The 21,888-nt window shown below is 35.4% G+C and overlaps 2 protein-coding genes across 3 annotated transcripts; one reads left to right on the top strand and one right to left on the bottom strand.

Moving 5' to 3' along the window:
• The first annotated feature begins 1,059 nt into the window (after positions 1–1,059).
• LOC145619439 (protein PAF1 homolog) lies at positions 1,060–5,674 on the top strand. Its single transcript, XM_081674127.1, has 13 exons — positions 1,060–1,204; positions 1,466–2,456; positions 2,687–2,755; positions 3,119–3,226; positions 3,332–3,512; positions 3,595–3,671; positions 3,766–3,885; positions 4,100–4,205; positions 4,381–4,467; positions 4,574–4,642; positions 4,742–4,813; positions 4,932–5,075; positions 5,175–5,674. Exons 2-13 carry the CDS (start codon positions 1,489–1,491, stop codon positions 5,322–5,324), a joined length of 2,151 nt encoding a protein of 716 aa, XP_081530253.1. The 5' UTR covers positions 1,060–1,204; positions 1,466–1,488; the 3' UTR covers positions 5,325–5,674.
• Positions 5,675–5,975: 301 nt separating this feature from the next.
• LOC145619531 (MMS19 nucleotide excision repair protein homolog) lies at positions 5,976–21,503 on the bottom strand. Of its 2 annotated transcripts, XM_081674242.1 has the most exons (22): positions 21,329–21,503; positions 21,175–21,237; positions 21,003–21,057; positions 19,556–19,653; positions 18,790–18,948; positions 18,565–18,624; positions 17,899–18,087; positions 17,606–17,659; positions 16,415–16,501; positions 15,589–16,318; positions 14,500–14,879; positions 14,092–14,165; positions 13,582–13,687; positions 12,592–13,448; positions 12,115–12,190; positions 11,902–12,013; positions 9,242–9,318; positions 8,833–8,913; positions 8,336–8,415; positions 8,193–8,245; positions 7,670–7,780; positions 5,976–6,345 (listed from the first exon to the last, which is right to left on the bottom strand). In XM_081674242.1, exons 1-20 carry the CDS (start codon positions 21,398–21,400, stop codon positions 8,230–8,232), a joined length of 3,426 nt encoding a protein of 1,141 aa, XP_081530368.1. In that variant the 5' UTR covers positions 21,401–21,503; the 3' UTR covers positions 5,976–6,345; positions 7,670–7,780; positions 8,193–8,229. The 2 variants fall into 2 exon arrangements, with proteins under 2 accessions (XP_081530368.1, XP_081530369.1); XM_081674243.1 differs by lacking the exons at positions 21,003–21,057; positions 21,175–21,237; positions 21,329–21,503 and having other exon boundaries at positions 18,790–18,944.
• Positions 21,504–21,888: the final 385 nt, after the last annotated feature.

Raw genomic sequence — 21,888 nt, 5'->3', positions numbered from 1 at the left:
ATCATAATATATAGCCAATATAGGGTTTCAAGAATACTAATCTTAAATAGGTTAAGAAACCCAGGGTGGTAAGAACAAAGAATATATCCTAAATATATGACAAAGAATATAAGATCTTGGTTGATCTATGGTGATTAATAACTACAAAGGAGAAAACAATAACCGTGCACCATAAATCTATGCATAGAGCCCTACCCATTATTATAAAGCAACTAATCTTATCAAACTATATCTCTTTGGTAGTTGATTTATGCTAGCCTTAGCATATAGGATAGTAACCTACATGAGATCTTTGATCTTCTTCTCCAATTGTAAATAAGATATTCACTCATGGGCATTTTTTTACCCATGAGGAAAATATAATGATAAAAATGGTTTAAATTTAACCTAACTCATGGGCATTTACCCATGAGGAAAATATAATGATAAAAATGGTTTAAATTACACTCCACTCATGGGCATTAAAAAAATACCCATGAGATGCCCATGAGGAAATCCTCAAATGTCCATAGCAATGGCAAAACTTATTTGCTACATTATGTGGGCCATATAGTTTAAATTAGGGGAAAAAAATTGCATATATTAATACATAATTAGATGATAGTTATGTATAGGAGAGAAAAAATAGGAGATAGAGTGGTATGTTTAGGCCTCGTTCATTTTACTTTATTTTTGATGAATTGAAATTATTTTTACTAAAATAAAATTACATTTGCTGAACTTAAATTATTTTTGCTGAACTTAAATTATTTTTACTAAACTGAAAATATTTTTGTTGAATTAAAATTATTTTTTTTTTTCTGATTTTCTATTATAATTCTTCTTTAGGAAAACTGAATTTTACTGAATTAAACTTATGTTTACTGAATTGAAATTATTTTTACTGAAATGAAATTAATTTTACCTATCTGAACTTATTTTTACTGAACTGAAATTATTTTTACTTAATATTACTATTTTTTTTTTTAAGGGTGAAGTGAACGTAGCCTTAATACATCATTACTAATAATCTAATACGGAGTACTATATCAATGGAAGTGAATTAATTAAAAAGACAAATAAACCTTTCCTCAAGAAATAAAAATTGGAGCATTTTTACGAGTACGAGCTGGCGCTTCACCCCCTTCTTCTCTCTCTCCTCCATTGAAGCGTAATCTGAATTCTTTGTTCAAGCTTTTTCTCCTCCATTGAAGCAGCTTCTGAGGTAAGATGTTCTTTCTTTGTTATAATCGAATATCAATTTCACAATCTAATGGTAATCGTTTATTTGATTGTCAGTATACTCAATTTAGGGTTCTTCTAAGGTGATTTGATTATTGAACTATTGGGTGTTAATTCTGTCACTGAAAGATTAAGTAGCGATTTCGTTGTTTGAATTTTGATATTCATATGATTAAGCGAAAAGAATTTAACTTTGAAGTTTGATTTGATGATTGAGTCAAATTTGGGTGTTAATGTGTTGCAGGATTTTGTAAATATAACCCTTTAATGTTAGGAAGAAACTATGAAAAAGGTATTTTTGTGCCTGGACCGAGGGCGGCTGCCCCGGCTCCGCCACAACAACCATCATTTGCACCTCCACCCCCTACACAAAACCCGCTTCCGCCACCGCCACCGCCATCACGGCCCCAATCTCAGTATACTCAGAATTGGGGTTCGGCGCCTCCGCCTTACCCTCAAAACTATACACAAGTGACTGCCAATCAAAATTTCCAACATTCAGGGTATAATTCAGGTAGTCAGCAATATCAACCACCCCCACCACCACAACAACCCCAGCAGCAACCACAGCAATACCCTTTTCAGCCACCGCCACCTCCACCTGATTCGTCGTATGCTCCTCCCCCGCCTCCCCCTCCTTCTAGTGGTCAAAGCTCGGGCAATGTACATCAACAGTATTACCCTACTTCACAATACTCTCAATTTAGTCAACAGCAGCCTCCTTTACAGCCATTGCAACCGCCCCCTCCACCACCTCCTCCACCATCTTCCCCTCCTCCTAGTTCATCTGTTCCTCCACCACCCCCTCCATCATCTCCCCCTCCACCACCTCAAAATAAAGAGAGTGGGGGAGAGAGAGGGAGGCATGAGAGAGATAGAAGGTCTTCAAAAGAGGGGAATCACCATGTATCTTCTAGGCAGCACAAGCCTCCAGTACCTCCCGGTCTTGTGAAAAAAGCTAATGGAACTTCGGGAAGGGTTGAGACGGAGGAAGAAAGGAGGTTGAGGAAGAAGAGGGAAATGGAGAAGCAAAAACAAGACGAGAGACATAAGCAACACTTCAAAGAGGCGCAAAATCGGCAGAAGCCGCCCCAGACTTTGCCTTCTGTAGTAAAACCTGGTAATATGTCGATTTCAGGGTCTAGGATTGGTGAGAAAAGGAGTGCTCCAGTTTTAGGAGGTGACAGGGATGAAAACCCGATGAAGAGACAGACAGCATTCATGTGCAGGATGAAGTAAGTAGTTTTCTCGTCAATTAACATTCATGTTGCTATTTATTTAATACATTGGTCTGAATGTTGCCTTATGGACTACTTTGTAATTCTGCTTGTTCTTTTCCACATGTATATGGTGCCTGTACTTTCTATCAGTCATGCTCTCTGCAGCTTTCATGAAACTGCAGGAAGATTTCTACTATAATGTTTTTTCTGCTACTATGCATACACTGACATATTATCTATTATAGGTTCCGGAATGAACTGCCTGATCCATCTGCCCAGCCAAAGCTTATGTCTTTAAAAAGAGATAAGGACAGGTATGTGGTTGTGCCCTTGTGCCTGATATGGGTATTCTGTTCTGCTGCATGTTTACCTTGCTTATCACTCTACTTGTTCGAATATTGAGCAGTTGTTAGTTGGAGCTCGTGAATTGTGATGTGTTGGGTTGATGGTTCCTATGCGCAGTATATAGACTAATGTTTATATAAAGCATCATGGTTGAAATCTAGTTTTCTATCCCACTGTTGTTAAGAACTTAATTGAACAGTTGGTAGTTATTTCAAGTTTGAACAAAGTCCTCTTGATTTAATGCGCAAGAATTTTCACTTGTCTTTGATTAGATGTGAGTATGTGACAAATGATTACTTGATGTGACGTGAAGCTCCTGTCTTTGTTTGCAGATTTACTCGGTATACTATCACGTCACTGGAAAAAATGCATAAACCAAAGCTTTATGTGGAGCCTGATCTTGGCATTCCACTTGACCTCCTTGATCTTAGTGTCTACAAGTATGTATTATCTTTTGCTGTTTGCTGGACTATTGCCTTGTACTTGCTTTTCTATATGCAATTAACTCTTATAAATTTAATTTGGTTTTTTCTATCAACTTCTAGCCCTCCTAAAGAGAGGTATCCTCTTGCTCCGGAAGATGAGGAATTGCTACGTGATGATGAGCAAGTGACTCCATTAAAGAGAGATGGAATTAAGAGAAAAGAACGCCCCAGTGATCAAGGTGTCTCTTGGCTTGTTAAGACACAATATATTTCTGCTCTCAGCAATGATGGGACCAAACAGGTTATTTCTCATGATCTAACTGTCTTCCAACGCCTAAGCAACACAGTTTGACATTTACTGACTGATGTATGTGTATCTGCAGTCCTTAACTGAAAAACAAGCAAAAGAATTGCGTGAAATGAGAGAAGGCCGTAGCTATTTGCAAAATCTTAACAATAGGTTTGGTTCATTGTATCCTTTGTTTCAAAATTTGAGGGACTTATTCAATCTTTATCAGTAACTCTTTGCTCAACCCTCTGTTTCCTCTTTTCAGGGAAAGACAAATTCAGGAAATTCAAGCATCATTTGAGGCTTGCAAAGTACGTCCTGTACATGCTACCAATAAAAACTTGAAGCCTGTGGAAGTTCTACCATTGCTTCCTTATTTTGATCGGTATGGTATTCCATCTGTTAGGCTCACCAATTATGTTTGTTTCTTTTTTTTATTTGTTCTTTATTGTTACTCTGTACTCTGTATTGTTTTGTCTTTGGAATATTTGTTATGTAGTATTACCTGTACTGTTGCATTACTACATTGGACAATAGCTGTTTTCCTTGCATGCAAGTTTGAGGTATATTACTGATTTATGCATCATATGATGCTACAGTTATGATGACCAATTTGTTGTCGCCAACTTTGATGGAGAACCTACAGCTGACTCGGAGTTGTTCAGCAAAATGCACAAATCTGTTCGCAAGGACATTGAATCAAAGGTAATTTTCTAGACTACTTAATCAGCAGCTCAATTGATAATTATTCTTATTAATTTCATATATTGAACTTTAGCTTGTAATACATTGCTTCTCTCACTTATTTTTAAGTCTTATCTCTCAAGCTTATACATTCTGTAATGCAATTTTAACTGATCTGCTCCATCCATTGCTACAGGCTGTAATGAAAAGTTTTACTGCAACAGGATCTGATCCTGATAAACCTGAACGATTTTTGGGATACATGGTCCCATCAACGGATGAGGTAGATATCACGTGATTAGCTATATTTTAAAATTGACTGTACTGTTTGCACTTACACTGGTTTATATCTAGCAAACTTCGCTGACAAGCTTTGTTGATTTTGACAGCTATCAAAGGACATCTTCGATGAAGATGAAGATGTCTCGTACTCCTGGGTCCGAGAATATAATTGGGATGTATGTACTATGATTTGATTTCTTGCGGTATTTTAAAGTCTTGTGTTCAGCCATTTGGGATTAATACTGAAGATATATATATTTTTTTGGTCAATACAGGTCAAAGGAGAAGACCCAGATGAACTCTCAACATACTTGGTGTCATTTGACGAAGATGCTGCTCGCTACTTGGTATTTTCAACTTTCTTTTCCCAACCCTACCCCTTTATTAAAGACAGACCGTCCACTGTTGTGAGCTTTGTACTCATATTGGTCTTTTAAAATTGTAAAATTATTGTTGGCCCTGCAGCCTCTTCCCACAAAGCTTGCACTGAGAAAAAGGAGGTCAAAAGAGGGAAGGTCCCAGGAAGATGGAGAACAGTTTGTTCAACCAGGCAAGCTTACTGTCAGGAGAAGGGAGACTACCTCTGTCATTGAAAGGAAAGAATCAGCGGTATGATGATAAACACAAATCTGTGTAGTGATATTAGGGACCAGGGCAGTTAAAATGTCAAATTACTAATGGTTTTTTTTGGCTGTGTGATGTTTCCAGAATGATTCTTACTATAGATCAGGTCCTTCAAGATCAAGTAGACTGGAATCTGATATTGAAGAAGAGGATCAAGAACGTATGGATGTCGGGGATGCTGGGGATGATCAAATGGGGCATTACAGTGGAGGGGATGACTATTTGTCCGAGTGACGAATGACATGTAAACACAAATGTTGAATCAGGGTAGTATGTCATCCAAGAACAAATTTTTCTACTAGCTAATTTGAAAGATTTTTGGTAGTTATTTATCCTTTGATTTTTTGGTAGTCCATTCCTTTTTAATTTTACTTCTCATTAGATTAGATCATCACAGTAGCTTCAACAAGATGGGATTTGGAGCACTGCTGGAAAGCAGAGTAGATTGTAGAGAAAATATGTGTATTTAACTTTTTATAGTATAATTGGAATGATTCATATATTTCAGTTTTGTACTGTTCTACTTGCCTACAAGCTGTAAGAATTACACGATCTAATAATACATCTCATACTGTATTAACTAATTTCTCAACCTTAAACTTTAGCTGCATTTATTTTGCATTTTCAATTAAAACCCCTATCCCAATAACAAAATTTAAGTCCCACGTTTGTAGAGATCTCAAGTGGCAATTACATTCTCAGACCCAGGTGTACAGCTGTACGAGCATATATTCTTCAGGATGGCTTGTAATCTCGGTGTAGATGAGGATGTTATACTCCTGGGTCGAAGCATATAATTGTAATCATAATATTTGACACCTTTTTAAATTTGTAGTACCAAAATTCTAAAACAGAATGAAACCAGAACATGAACAAGATAGAAGATATAATTAACGTCTTCAGGATTACATTTATGCTTTCTTCATATAGTATTACAAACACATCTCTAAAAATCTTCCTAGTTACTCATTGCCATTACACCAAGTGAAAAGAAGCGTAGGTGGTACCTTGTCTACCTATGGAAAAAAAACTCGAGCTAACTCTAAAATTAGTCACAACAAAAAGAATATAATGAGGTTGATCCTGCAGCTACAAGTCATAATAACTTCACATTAGTCATCAATGCCGAAGTGTAATGGACTTGTTTCACACCATTTGGTAATAACAAAATGACGAAACATTTACACAGTTTCAAATTTACACAACCTCGTCCATTGATCAGTTGAGGTAAGTTGAGCTGATGTTTCCAGAAGACCTGCAGAGACATGTTTCGCAAGTTAATATTTCTATCTTCACAAAAACAAAATCAGAAAAGTACAGCAATTCCAAAAGCAACAAGCGCATATTCCCTCATATGATTAAGTATAAAAGAAAAGCAAGAGAGGACAAGTTATATGCCACACTGAACATAAAGACAAGAGGATTAGAGTGAAGAATTAAAGGCATTTTAAACCCATTAAGATCATTCATCATAGAGAAGAAAAATTACTTCTACTGAGCCTTACGATTCATTGGGTATAATATTAGTAAAGGAAAGCGATAGAAAGGAATGGCAAATGGAAGAGCGAATGGCACATAAAGGAAGAGAAGGGAAAGGAAAGAAATGTTGATGGTTATTCTGTTGTCTGGAACTTATTGTGAGTAGGGAGCCATATGTCTTCATATTATACCACTAATATATACTCGTATAATCAAACATTAATAAAAAATATTAAAAAGTCGATACTAATAAAGTTCACATTAATATCTATTTAAAAACATATTGCATGATAGTAATTGATTTTCACACATTACTCAAAAGCTATAGTCAAAGTTCATATATCTATATGAATAATGAAAAAAGTCCAAGTGCGTTAGTTAATAAGGGATGGAGGGAGTAAGCAAATATATAACGGCGTTTTATTAGGTGAAAAGATGCCATGCGATCCTGTTCCACCTTATATTTTTCTTCATTCAAGGAATCAAGGTCATTTTAAAGCACCACAGTAATCCCAATTTACATCACTAAAGCTGTGCTTTCAATTGTGTTCAAGGCCAGTTGACAAAATCACTTTACAGTCACAGGTGTCAGCCCACTACAAATACAAAACCTTTAACAAGTGGGCACACTGGACAAGAGAGTGAAGCCCTCAACAGAATTATATTAGCCCAAAAGATATACAAAGCTTCAGATACTCTGGGTCTACTCTAGTGTCTGGGCTAGAAATGGGGTTGTATAATTTACAGATTATGGAATTAGATTGGTGAACTCAGCAGAAATTAACTAAATGAAAAAACCACTAACGAATGATCATTAGCATCAATAAATTAGGCCCCAACTATTTCAAAACGTAACAAATGCAACGAGGACCATGTACATAAGCCAGCAATGTCACCATTGCTAGGTATGGGGAGGATTACAAATTCACAAGGGAGGAATTTAATACTTATACATTATACTGTTATACAGTAGTACCTAGCTAGTCAAGAGTCTCTAAAAAGGCTGTTCCACATGCACCATAGAGAAAATATATTGTAGGACTGTAGTAGAGTATATTGACAAAAAGGAAAAAAAAAAAAAGAAAAAAGCCCAATTATACCTCTAAATTCGTTCAGCTTTTCTTGCTGGTTTCTCATCATCTCACAAAACAGCCTCCACCATGATAAATTACTATCCCATAGACCCATACTAGGCGGAAATAACAGAAGATCTACAAAAAAAAAAAAAAAAAAAAAAGCAAAACACATTAGTGTACAATCTGTACAATGAAAGGCCAATTCCTCTCTTGTGTCTGCACCTGAACCCAATTAGAAATATCTCCCTTTTCTTTCAGTCTAGGAAGCTATGCAATGTGCAATTCCTCCCCACCCTTTCCCTTCATGTTTCTACTCTATTAGCCCATAGTTACCTTTACTGAAGATTTTACGGGTCATTAATACAACTCCAGTCACTTTATGCTTCAACATTATCCCTTAGTGCCTACTCTCTAAAAACAATTATCTCCAAACTTTGAGAACAGCCTCAGCACCACTCTATATTAATCAGGATAGCACTGCATACATCTAATCACTCCCTTAGTGAATTCTATACTAAGGTTATCGTAGAAGAATTATAAAGCTCACCACGCAACTCCTATTGGTCTTAATAATAACAAATTCTTCATGCGAATGAAGACCTGTTAAACAAAAATACAATTCAATAAGAGAAGTTTCTATGAGGGATTAACTATGATATAGATGGTAAGAGTGATATAAATAATACAGACCATGCTTGCCGGCATCTGACAGCTTCTTGGCGAACACTCCTCTTTGGATCATCAAGAACCTTGGACAAAGCTCTTAGCACCTAAATTATCAAACATAAAATCCAACATTAACCAATTCCATCTCTTTGGCACTACATTGACTCAAGGGAAGGGTATTTCACATAGTTCTCAATTTACAACTAATTTCAATTCACCAGTCATCAGAACATTTTGACAGTTCAGAGATAGGATATGCAGTCAGGAATCAGGATTACACACAATAACCCGAGGGCATGATGATTTTTGCTCAGGACATCCTAGCATACACTATGACACCTCCTTGTATGTAACTTTTTATTACTTTTACCAAAAAAAAAAAAAAAAAAAAAAAAAAAAAAAAAAAAAAAAAAAAGAGCAAAATAAACTGCCAGAAATAAGGTTCTACCCAAAAAGTAATTGTCTTGACAATTATAGGGTAGATGGTACATATGTTTTTGGGTATAGAAAGTTATATTAACCTGTAACCGCATTGGATAAATTCTTGTATGAGGCATCCCTGACACAGCAACAAGACACTGTATTGCAGTTTCTCGTACAAGCTGCATAAATTCAGAAGGAACTAGTAAATTACTTCATCACAATCAAGCTAAATTACATACATGAAAACTAGAAACATCAGCCTTCAGAGCCACAGGTCAAGCAGTAAAAAAAAAAAAACAAGCTGCACTTGTATATAAATATCTGGAAGTTTAGTTACTTCAGGGGTACTTTATGAGTTAAAACTGGGAATGTATTGTGAATTCTTAAAGTGTAAAGCTACCTGGTGAGAATACCTAATTTAAAATAAAGGCATGCAGAATTAGGTATGCCAAACAATGTAAAAAACAAAAAGATGAACAAAGAAAGCTACTAAGTGACATATATTACCATCTTATGGGGATAAGAGACAAGTCCAGTCAAGCAGTTTATTATAACATGGACATTCTCCACAGCAGTGTCTTGTCCTGCAAGAGACAGAAGTGGAATACATATATTCATTTGGTATCCAAAAGCTCATAGTAATAATTTTCAGAAACATTTAATACCTTATTCAAAATAGACTTTATACAAAATTATAGCCAGCTCAGAAAAATGTCTTGCAGTTATTTCCTTCTAGATAAAAATGAGTACTATCAATGAATGTACCTAAAGTACTGATTTTGTACGACTATTTTTAATCTCAAAAGGGGACCTAAATCAATGTGCAACCTGAGATGATTAGTTTGGTTCAAGCATCACAAAAGCAGATTTAAGCAGAAATTTGCTAACAGGTATTGTTCTCACAGTCTCACTACTCAATTGCAAAATGTTCTTGCTTCCACAATGGAGAAACTGAATACTTCTAAATATACTGAAAGTAGGATTGTCTCTTCAAGGGCCTGTTCTTAAAAAATTGTTCGAAAATACTGTTTTGGTTGCAATTGTGGGAACAATCATGGTGTAACGGAAACGGAATTGATGTGTTGATCGCAGATCGTATATTGGTCATCGCGATACGATTTGATTTCAAAGCCTTATAGGGTTTTATATCAATGTATGCTATTACAGTAGTAGTTATAGTGACTATTAGAGGCTTAAAACCATTATTAGGGGAGACTTGGGGAATTTTTTTTCTGTATTTTAAATAATCCAGTAATATTCAACTCGGATTTAAATGCTTGATTTGAACGATACTGTGGGATTTCGACAAAACACCACTAACTATTACAAACAATTTCAGCGCCATCAATTGAAATCTCTTTAAAATACGACCTAATTGAACAAAGCGGTCATATACTTGTACCATGCTTACAACTCACAAGTCTTTTCAATGCCGCTGAGCAAGATCCTCTAGGTATTAGCTTCTCCAATTGCAAACTTCATCTGGAAGGCAAAGGTTCCTCTAAACGTGATAAACCTTCAAGTGAAGTATGGGGTTGGGAAGGATTAATATTCAGATAGGCTCCAAGTCAAAGTGGGCTATTTTACCTGATATCTCCTGCTTTCTGAGTTAACAGTGAATCTTGTCAAATAATCTTTAGAGGTTATTTTCATAGAAAGTCTAGGGGGTTTGTACTCTGAATAATAAATATTGGCTGTAGATTTTCTTTACAGGATATGGAGATAAACAGGTAAAAGAAAATAACTTGATGTGGGTCAAAGCTGTTACGATGATTGTGTAGTAATTATCATTTGTAGGATATAATAACATCTCTAGTGTTGCCATGGGCTAAGGCAGCTGAGGCTACTAAGAGTTATTTGATTGTACTATAGGTATAGGAATTGTAATACTACCTCCGTTTCATATTATGTGCAACATTTACCAAAAGTGGTTGCTACAAATTATGTGCAACAAATTTTTTTTCTTTCCTTTTAAGTTGTCATCTCTCTCTCTCTCCTCTCATCACATGCATCATTATCTTTCTCTCTTTATTCAACACTCGGAAACAAATTTTGCCTAGGAGTCTGTGCAAGTTTATTTGTTGAACATAATATGAAACATAGGTAGTAGTTGACACGTTTCCATTTTAGGGAAGTTTTATATGTTAAAATGTCATTTTTACCCTCACCAACTTCCCCAACTCATCTTCATCTCCCTTAAGCAAAGAATCTGATTTCTCACTCCTCCATTATCTTCCTCACTCCACCACCTCTATCATCAAAATCATCACCATCACTATCAACATCACAGCAACCACTACCACCACTTCTCTCTCCTCACTTCCTTATAACATACCCAATTTCCCAAAGAAATCACCATTAAAAACCCCCAGAGCTTCTCCTTACTTCCCGTAACTCTGGCAACCACCACCGCGACACCACTTGCCTAACCACCACAACCTCGCCGACCCCTGCTTGACACCACCTCTCTTCCCTGACGCAACCCCATCTCCCTCCTCTCACTATCTCTCTCCCCCTCGAGTTCTCTTTTCTCCTCCGCGAACAGCGCCATTCAAAACTACCTACGCCACAAAGGATAAAACCTTCAATCATAGATCTAATTTACATCTTCAATTAGCTAATTTGTGCTTTTTTGTTTTAAATCTTTAATTGCTAAAAGAAAAAGGAGAGATATTTTAGAAGGTGAGATGATCAAGAATGGAGGTGCAGACCGTGCAGTTGAGGAGGAGAGAGAATGATGGTGAATGGTTATGATGAGAAAGATACTCGTAGGCGGTAACTGGTAATGGTTGGTAGGTATAAGGGTACCTTTGTCTTTAATATTTCTTTCCCACTTCTCCTTAATTTGTGTGCTAAATAGAATTGTGTCGACTAATAAAAACAGAGGAGTATTGTTTTCAACTTGAGGAAAACCCCTCCCTCATACTCTTTGGCCGTTAATAGATGCAAAGTAACAAAAAAAATAAAACTTAAAATAATGTGATCTTTTCAAAACTTTGGCTAACATTTTAATCATTCTAATCAATTTTATAAAATAAAAAAAAATAAAATAAAATCTATCATTTAGACTTAGTAGTTAGTAAGGCTGTAAACTGCATCTACTTTATCTACAAAGTAAATCATGATTCAGATTTCTTCTGCGAATTCTGTGAAGTAGAATAACATACCAGATTTATCCATTAGAAGGCCAGAAAGAACCAGCAAGAGATTGTAGATCATATCTTTATTGAGTATGTCCTCACTAAGTACAGAGATAACATCTAAGAGTAGAGGAAGCAGCTGCCAAAAAGTCAAAAACAAGATCAGCTACAGCCTGAGGCATCCATTACTACAGAAAAATAAGATAAATAAAACAGCTTAGTAAAATCAGAGACCAAGACCTTCTTAGTTTCTGACAAGACAGCTGCTAGAGGTGTATCAGTGATAACATGTCCAATTGCCCGGTAAAGCATAGATCTGAAATTGCAGAGAGTAGTATGTTTGTTTACAAGACTATAACATGAATTTATTTTACATCAAACTTGACACTAGCTAAGCATTTAAAACATCTGGAAGTTGGCCTAGCTGCAATGACAACATCACAGATATGCATATGTTCTGCTGACTTAAATTGACGGCAGAAAAATCCAAATACAGATCTAAGCAACATATACGGTAGTTCTCAGAATCTCAGTAGTAAAATAGAATCAAAGAAACTACCCTACTGAACAACACAGCTTGAACATGCAAGAAAATAGCTCACTTGTAGAATTGATAAGACATTATAGAACCAACAGTCAGAAATACATATAAAGAGACGAACTTCATAGGTGATGTAATTGTAAGAATCATGAATTCAAGAGCTTTATTTTGGGTACCTCACTGTAGGGGAATGGGTCTTTTTTGCAGCAGACAGCAGAATTGGCATCACAGTAGAGAAAAACCGTTGCTTGTATAGAGGCCTTATAGTAGCATGAAATGTTTTATTCAAACAATCCTCAGAATCACTCATAAGAACATGAAACGCATCTGCTGCAGACCTCGCCAACGATTGTTCCACCTCTCTATCTAACCCACCAATATTTTCAGCTAAGGTATCTAATTCACTGCTTACAACTAAACATCTCAAGAAAATCATAGTTATGTCTTTTAACTTTTCATGCCCCCTCATTAGCAGCCCTTTCCCTATCCATGCAAGACCAGAGATACAATGGGCTTGAGGCAGTAAACAATCAACAAATTTTGAACGAAGCTCATCAGAATCACAAATCTCAGAGCTGCTTGAAAGAAAAAGATCAGTACAACTTCCCAAGCTCCTTTCTAAAATCAAAGTCAGAATATCATCCAGGTAAAAGTAGCTAGAGTCCTGCATGTCTTCTTTCACTAGAGACATTTTATTGACAATTGAACCCAATGCTTGAGTTGATGTCACATGACCATTTATGAAAGCTGTCAGCAATGACTCAATAACAGCTCTAATGTTAGTAATTTGTGTCTTAGGGCGAAGTGCAATAATTACAGATGCAAACAATGTAGTAAGCCACTCATCTCTACAAGTGAAACCATCTGAATCTTCTGATATTTGCAACTCTTTAAGCTTGGAAGGCACAAAGTTGGGTGAGAAAGATAAGTGGAATGAAATCACTTTAAAAGCTTTCTCGATGATTCGACATTGATTTTCCTCTGACAACATAGCAACAGCTAGCTTTAGTGCCATCTTTGTTGCATCGAGAAGCTGCTAAGCCATTAGAAAATTTTAGTTCCCATATCATAGAGAATATAGAGTTTAGTTACAAAAAATAGATGGAGCCTATATGCGGAGAGTTAAGACCACAATAAAAGGCTATAAAATGAACTTATTTACTTACCTTTCCTTCAGCACAAAAACTGCTTCCCATGGCTGCTTCAATTTGATCCCAAACATCAATGGCTAAGCGGAATGGAACAATTTCAGAGCCCTCAGATAAGTGAAACCTAAGCCCACATAGACAATAATTCAAGTCAACAATTTCTACTTATTAGGCCATTGTCCTCAGTGATACGTCGAGCATCAATGAGTGATAGCAAAATCATAGGTAAACAAGAATCAATGGGGGGTCAAATGAAAGAATATCTGGAATGATGGGCAACTAAATTATCTTCATTGTAGAAAATTTTTTTTTACTGTGATTTAACCCTTTGGAAGTGTTATCTTTTAATCATATTCAAGATAATTGCTGAACTGGTTTTAGCTAATACCCAGTTAGTCAGTTATCATAGTGTATACAAGGAAGGTGAATTGAATGAGATTCCTTTATATTACAGAGAGAGTTTAAAGCTAAACAGATACAATGAGCCTTTGGTGAGCTGGATGGAAGATTTTTCTTGTTAGTAAATACCGTGGAAGCAAGTTCTTAGAGTAGCAATCCAAAAGCTGGACAAGTTCTGCACTCAGTTTCACATCGCCATCAACCTATTAGAGAAAAAGCCAAAGTAATATTACTCAAAGGATTTGTGCAATCGCTAGAATACACAGAAAAGATACAAATGTACTTCCTTTGCCAAATGCTTTTTAGGTGTACAAATTTAGCAGCAACATGACATTTTTAGTAACCCTTCTATCACAACAATTTTTTTCGTCAAAGTTGAGTACTACACCTACCAACTGAATTTCTCCTCTCTACTATTCAATTCCATTAATTTGGTGCCAAAGTATTTGTGGTAACCACAATGGAACACAGGGAGGAAGTCCATAATATAAAATGATGAAGTAAGTAGAACAGATAACAAAAGGTATAAAAACTTACATAGACTTTAGCAAACTTGGCAGACATAGCTTCTTGCCATTCTTGAACAATTCTCAACAGAAACGTATATCCACTAGTACTAATTTTAGATAGTGCTTCTAAAAGTAGAGAATAAGGCATTGTGGAATCATCCATCGAGATCAACACAATCATCCTCTCAACAGCAGTAGACATGAAGCTCAGCAACTTCTCAGAACAATGGTATTCATTCAGAAATGTACCAATGTCTGTTAGTGCATTTATTGATGCTTTCCATAGTGCAGTCACATCAAAATTATTAGTTACAATTGATACCAATGTAACCACAATGTTCTCAAACAATGATTTTGACACTGGAGCAGAATCTCCAGGGAAAGTAGCCAGAGTCTGAAGACCTTTCACTGCAACACATAATAACAAGTATAAATAAATATGGATAAGAATAAAATGACCTCAGATTCCACATCCCTAGTCCATGCAATAATTAACTTTTAGCCTTATTACGAAAAATTTGAAACAAAAGTGCAAACAAGTTATCGGAACTCATAAACAAAATGTATTAAAGATTGTTATCTCAAAATTTGGTACAAAACAGTTACAGATAGCAGTTGGCGAGGTTACAGCAAATATCAAGTTTTCTGCCGACAGAGAACAGGCCCTGTGAGTAGATTATCCAGAAAAAATTCAACAATGAATTTAGAATGGACATTTCATTTTATATCGTGTCTGATGAGGAATCTCTTCAGAAAAGAACATGAAAATACTGCACACAAAATTTTAAATCAGCGGAACTTAATCCAAAACTGCACACAAATCATTAATCAGTAGAACTTAATCTGCAAACTTTCTTCATATTCGACTTTTGCTGAAAAAAAATAAATCCCTTTCAAGTTCCTTAATCATAATACTTAAACCATCCTGAAGGAGGGAAAGAAAAAGGATATATGAAGAAGGGACAGATGAATGGTGACTTGTACGTATTGGGAGAGTATAGGTATGAATATGATAAACGTAGAACATACAGCCACCTTTTGTTTTTATATGTACTCTTGAAAAGTTATATAGTCATTCCATGGTATTAAAGAAGCATAATGAAGCCAAAGCACTAACCTTTAATAGAAATATATGCTTCATGATAGATCTCGTTTGTACTTGGTACCAAATCAGAGACCATTGCCTTCATCAATGAACTAGAACATCCAATAAGCTTCTGGCACCACGCATCATTGACAAAATTTGAACTTGAACTGACTTGAACAGAAGCAACAGCCAACTCTCTACATGCACCAAGGATTTCGACGCAAAGATAAAGGGCACTGAAATTCAATTTCTGGCAAGGAGAATCAGAATCTATAGCTAGTACATCTTTTTGACCAGTATTAGCCGGAACCCTGAGATTGTCCAGTAAACGGAGGAAGAGAGTATCAAACACCGTATTGCATGAAGATGTTGATGCTTTTGCCAAAACAGAGAAAATACGACCAACAAAACAAAGTTCCTGCACATTCTGTGGTGGAATAGAATCGGAACTTCCAGAAGCAGTAAATGAGTTGATAAGGTTGTTTATGTCCCTATCTTTAAGAACTAAGTTCAGGAAGCCACTGTTCTGTTGTGAGGCAACCTTTTGCAGAAGATTTAGTGCTTCTTTTGTAATTTCATTCTCTTCAAAGCTCATACCATTCGATAAATCTGAAGCAAAGGATGAAACATCTTCTCTTGGGCCTCCAGGTAAATTACATATTGCAGCTTTTAAAGAGTTCCATATAGCTTCAGCATGCTTTGCTATTCTATCAGGCCCGTACTTAATAGTGCAGTCGCTTAGATATTTTAGTGAATCAATCTGTTGACATTAAATCTAGCTCAGGAAAAGTAATAAAGTATCAAATTCTTAAAGTAGCTGCACCGAGGCACATATGGAACGGTATTCATTACCAACCTTTGCGAGAGGCAGATTAGAAGAAAGTTTCTCCAGAAGCAAGGGAACGGCAAATGGCTCGAAAAAGGGTGAAGCAGAAAACGCCATCTGTATATTTAAAAGATTATTAGGATGAAAATTTGAAATTGAAATTCAAAGATAACAAAAGATTCAAAAGCAGCAGAAAACAAAATTATTGTAATAATATGGATCTTGAAGCCCATTTAAGTTTGTGTTAATTCCTAAAACATACAATAATAGTATAGTCAAAACCCTTAAGTACCAAAACCCTTGCAACCAGTCAGATGGACCAGTGGACCCTCATATAATTAGGTTGGCCAAAATGGCACGCCCTTGGCACCAACATTCCAACTTTCCAAGCACCAATTGCATCCTAACAGAACACCACACCTTATTCTTTGAGAATTGAGAATAGTTATAGAACAGACTGTATAGCATTATAGTTAGAGTAAAACTTTACACACAACTCTCCAGCTGTTCACTCCCTTTAATTGTGGATCCAACTAGACTTTACAGCTAATATATTTAAATTAACATACATAATCAGGTTGCACCAGAGATCAGATCAAGCAAAACTGGAAAATAAGACCATTCAGGAATCTCAGGTGGGCACCATTAGCAATCAGAACATACCGAACAAAGAATGCATGCTAACAAGACCAGCTCCCTTCCCACGTTAAAGAAGACATTCAGGTTCAATTGGTAACTAAAGACACTATCGTGTTGGAGGTAGAAAGACTAGAAACCTCTTTGTAACTTAGATATGCTCTGGTAACAGCTTTCACATCAGGATGTTCAGGGAACTGGATAGACAAGGATTTTTGAAAAATAGACTCGGTGAAACAATTACAGAGGCCTAAAACATAATTTTGAATCATAAGTGAACAGATATATCTTAGTTAAAAGATGTACTGGGAATTTGTAACACAAGAATTCTTTTATAAACATTGTTGTAAAAGTTAAATCTCCATTATTTTTAAGGAAACAACCCAACCTCTCCATAATACAAACTCAGAATACTTCAGAGTTCAGACAACAATTAGTTAGAATTATGAGGCTCTAAAATAATCCAGTTCATTGACTCCAAGCATTCATAAAAAATATAGTTGCAACCAGAAAAGAATGCGCTTGATACAGAAATACTGCTCATGAACATATTTAATTGAACAAAGCACGCAAGAAATTGCATACCATCAAAGCCCTTGAAAGGTCCTCTCTGCTGATAACAACATCTTCACTCTTTGGCTGGATGAGAATGCACCCAAAACAATATTAAGTAGGAAAATTAATCTGAGAACTTCAAACCATAGAGAAGATGTAAAAAGCTCTGTCTCAGACAAAAAGATAAATAAGTGTATTGGCCTCACAGCAGCAAAGGAAACAGATCACTAAGTGAAGAAAGTAGGCCCATCTAGAGGAAGCAATAATTAGATAGATGGAATATTTAAGAACAGTGAAAAGATTTATCAAGTTATCAAACTTACATGTGTGTAGTGGATAGGAAAATAACGGCCAATTATATCAAAGAAGTCCTCAGCAAAATTAGCTACAGGTCCAGAAGGATCAGGAAAAATTTGTGCCAGACCCTCCACGATATGGAAAACATGCATCAAGCACTGAGGATCTTTCTCTCCTTCGATGGCTTCACAGACACCATAAACAACGTGGTCACCCTAAAGTAAAAGTGAAGCTTGTTAAGGATGATTTTTAAGCTCTAAAAGTTGAGAAACATTGCAGATGAAATCAGCATGCATATTCAAAACCTTATATATGAAAATCAATGAGAGCCAAAAGTATAAATTCAGAGATAGTTGTGAAAACTATATAACATAAGTGCGTAACATCAAAACCATGACAAAGAGGTGGACAGTAGATATTATAACAGCGTGAAATACAGAGACAACAATGATAGTACTATAGTAGAACAAGATTGGAGGATTCCATCAACACAAAGTGCACATAAGTGACATAACAACCACAATGCCACATAAAAAAAAATTTAAAAAAAAAAAAAAAAATCCAAAAAGCAACTAACAAGATTTCAGAGCAAAGCATTAGTAATAGTAGATAATGCTAGCCAATCAATTATTACTGAACATAACTTGAGAAAGACCTGAAATGGGATTTGTACAATAGATTAAACAACATACCAGTGCGGAAATCGATTCTGGGTAACGATTAAGAAGGCCTTCTAGAAGTTCGAAGCACAGCTGCAGCAATAACATCAAAAGATAAGCTAGAGCTATGTGTCGAATTCTTCGACAAGAACAAACAAAATGAACATGAACCACTGCCGCAAACAAGAAAAATCTTTTCCAACATTGTTACTACTTACTAATAACATTATTCACATAAGGTACCTTGTCACATCATACCTTCCTGTCATGTTGTCCCAGAGATTGCACCTGTAAGTTTTCCAAAAAGGACTGGGCCAAAATCTTAGCATCAGTTCCAGTGACCACACCTGCATTAGATTTTCTTCTCACAAGGGCCAGACAACCAACAAGTGCTCCACGTAATGCTCTCCAATCTGCCTAATGAATTTTAGTATCATACATCACATTACAATAATAGAAATTTTACTAACTTCATCCCAATATTATAGAACAATCTTATTTGACGGTTAAAACTCATTAACCTAGACCATAGATTTAAATTGAAAAAAATGTTTGAATAATGATAGAAAAAATATATTATAGTTGCATAATATGTATTGACCACAAATTTCAGATGTCTATTATGATTGAAGGGAGTATTCTGTTTTACAAGAGCCCACAAGTCAAAACCATTGTTTATCATTTATCTCCCAATAGACTATGTATTAGAAGATGCAAAGACCATTGTTTATTTGAGAGATGATAATGTCAAAATAAATTGATGTATGAAATTTAACACGCCAAGCTTTGATCTAAAGCATTTATAAGAAAAATGTTAGCAAAAAAGTAAAAATAAAGAAAAAGGAAGCCAAGTTTTAGATTACAATTAATAGAAAACTTACTTTGCTCTCAAAATATACTCAATATTTAAAAAAAATAAAAATAAAAGGGAATGCATAAGAAACTTCATCACTAGATGACAACAGCAACCAGACAAAATTATCTCCCTCAAATAAATAAAATGCATAAGGAGTTGCAGCCTCACCAGTCTCTCACTGAAGAATTCTACTAAGGTGTGTATGGTAGTTCTATCTAGCGGCTTTGTTTGAAGAAGCCCAAGCACTTCTCCAAGGAGAAGTATACCTAAAAAGAAACAAGCATGATCACACATGAATCAAACAGTTCTATGAGAGCAGCAGAAACAAAACATATAGTAGTACTACAGAATCATTGACTTGCAAAACCGTCTGCTATTCAGGTGATAATTTACCAAGACATAAATCCTATTATAAGGCCTTGTTTGATTCATGTAGTCACCTGTCAGAACTATGTACAGATCTTATAATTGGTAGCTCAGCTACAAAAGCATGAAATAGAAAATGTAGTTGAGAATGTCCAATGCTTCCTGTTCAACTTCACCACAATGGATGTTTGTTTCTATGGTATGTTATTTGGGTTAAATACCAGTAAATACACTTGTCACAGTTGCATGAAAGCATTGTGTTCAAGGAAAACGTAGTAGGAAACTAGGAATTAAGCCATCTAGTTCTCCTATTAATTAGTGAACAGTAGAGTAGTTCAAGAATCGACTCAAAATTGCCTTTCTCGAGGTTCGTTTAAGTTCAACATGATATCACAATGGGCCAATAGGATAATGTTAAATCAATTATACATGAGAATAAGAGATCATCTTATTGAATTTGGATAATCAGCTTGTTATGCCTGTGATTAATTGTCAAACACAAGCAAAATCAAGCTGATCTTCATGCAGAGCTAATCTCTTTTTAAATGACTATCTAGCATAACTTTCACAGCTTCTCATCTATGTTGTATCTTCAGCCCCTTGACAACTTCTACCTATTTTGTCGGAAACATGATTCAGTGTATCAGACGCATTATAATACATTATATTGGGCATCAATAGTACAGGTACGGAGGTACCCCTTAATAGCTAGAACTTGCCAATTCCTTCGCCTAACCTAACATGATTGCCAATTGCTGAACAAAAATTACAAAAGCATAACCCCCTAAACTACAAATAATACCCTCAACCAATAAAACCTTCACTAGTATCCTCACCTTGCAACTGCCCCTGTGCCGCCCCACCCCCAATAACGTCCACCAACAACACATTTGTACTACTATCATCTGTTAGCATCTATACAACTACCTCATTTACATGGTTTCCCAACATTCATGCTACCAAGTATCTCAATCATGCACGGAAAGAAATCTCGAGTGAATATGTTTTGAATTTAATAAGAAAATTGGATACAGAACATCGACTCAAGCTCCTCTTATAAGTAATACTAATAACCTAACTAAAATTCTCTCATGATATTAAGCTAGAAAATTTAACACTAATATTCCTTATTCACCAATTACTAAAAGACAAACATCAGCAACAAATAAACAAAAGGGAATCACTAAACTTATCATAAATGGATGTAACACATTTTATTAAAATCAAAGTTTAAAAGCAAAAATAGTACCTCTTGCACGAAGAATATGGTCAGTGGTGGTCAAATACAGCTCCATTTCCTTAACCTAATGTCACCCAAATTAGAAATACTGATATACAACGAATTCAATATAAACCCCAGATAATTTTTAAGAATTAAGGAAGAAAAAATTGAGGAAATTACAAATAAGCAAAAAAATTACCAAAAACTCCATTGTAATTGAGTCATTTTTCAACAGAGAAGCAATTGAATTAACACTTGCAATCTGCAAAGAAAGTCATAAAATTGGGGAATTGAAGTTCAAATTTTGATTAAATGTAAATGAAATTATAAAGCTAAAATTGAAGAAATTGGACCTGTTGAGCAGGAGTGGCTGAAGAATCAACAAAGGATTCGATTTGTTTAATCAATGATGTATGTGGCTTCATAGATTTCTGGGGAATTATACAGAGAAGGGAAAAGAGTGATACTTGTAATTGATATGTGAATGAAGGAGAAGATTTGAGACTTGAAATGAAATTGAGAAGAATCACTTTCGATTTTCTGGGTTTAAGGGTTTAACGGGTTATTATACGAAGTACTTTGTAGTTCGTACGAGTAGTTAATACGGAGTAGGATTGACTTACGCCCTGTTCAACTCATCTTTTTTTTTTTTAAGTGAAATTAATTTTATTGAAATAAAACTATTTTTGCTAAATTGAAATTATTTTTACTAATTCTCGATTATATTTATTCTTTAAATTCACTGACTTTTATTGAACTGAAATTATTTTTACTGTACAGAACTTATGTTAACTGAAATTATTTTTGCTAAACTGAAACTATATGTATTGAATTAAATTATTTTACTGAATATTATTTTCTTAAGATGAAGTGAACAGGACCTTAGAGGTGTTTAAATCACACCCACCTAACC

Source organism: Chenopodium album, chromosome 27 (genome assembly GCF_948465745.1).
Source record: "Chenopodium album chromosome 27, dcCheAlbu1.1, whole genome shotgun sequence".
Classification (NCBI taxonomy): domain Eukaryota; kingdom Viridiplantae; phylum Streptophyta; class Magnoliopsida; order Caryophyllales; family Amaranthaceae; genus Chenopodium; species Chenopodium album.
This window is presented reverse-complemented; position numbering and strand designations above follow the sequence as displayed.

Excerpts from the sequence above, each read along its gene's own strand:
- LOC145619439 (XM_081674127.1), top strand. The coding sequence starts at position 1,489 with ATGTTAGGAAGAAACTATGAAAAAGGTATTTTTGTGCCTGGACCGAGG. Across the intron at positions 4,206-4,380 it reads GCAAGGACATTGAATCAAAG|GCTGTAATGAAAAGTTTTAC; the intron begins GTAATTTTCTAG and ends CCATTGCTACAG. Across the intron at positions 4,814-4,931 it reads AAGATGCTGCTCGCTACTTG|CCTCTTCCCACAAAGCTTGC; the intron begins GTATTTTCAACT and ends TTGGCCCTGCAG.
- LOC145619531 (XM_081674242.1), bottom strand. The coding sequence starts at position 21,400 with ATGAAGCCACATACATCATTGATTAAACAAATCGAATCCTTTGTTGAT. Across the intron at positions 13,449-13,581 it reads GTTTTTGTGCTGAAGGAAAG|CTTCTCGATGCAACAAAGAT; the intron begins GTAAGTAAATAA and ends ATGGCTTAGCAG. Across the intron at positions 8,416-8,832 it reads TTTATCCAATGCGGTTACAG|GTGCTAAGAGCTTTGTCCAA; the intron begins GTTAATATAACT and ends TTGATAATTTAG.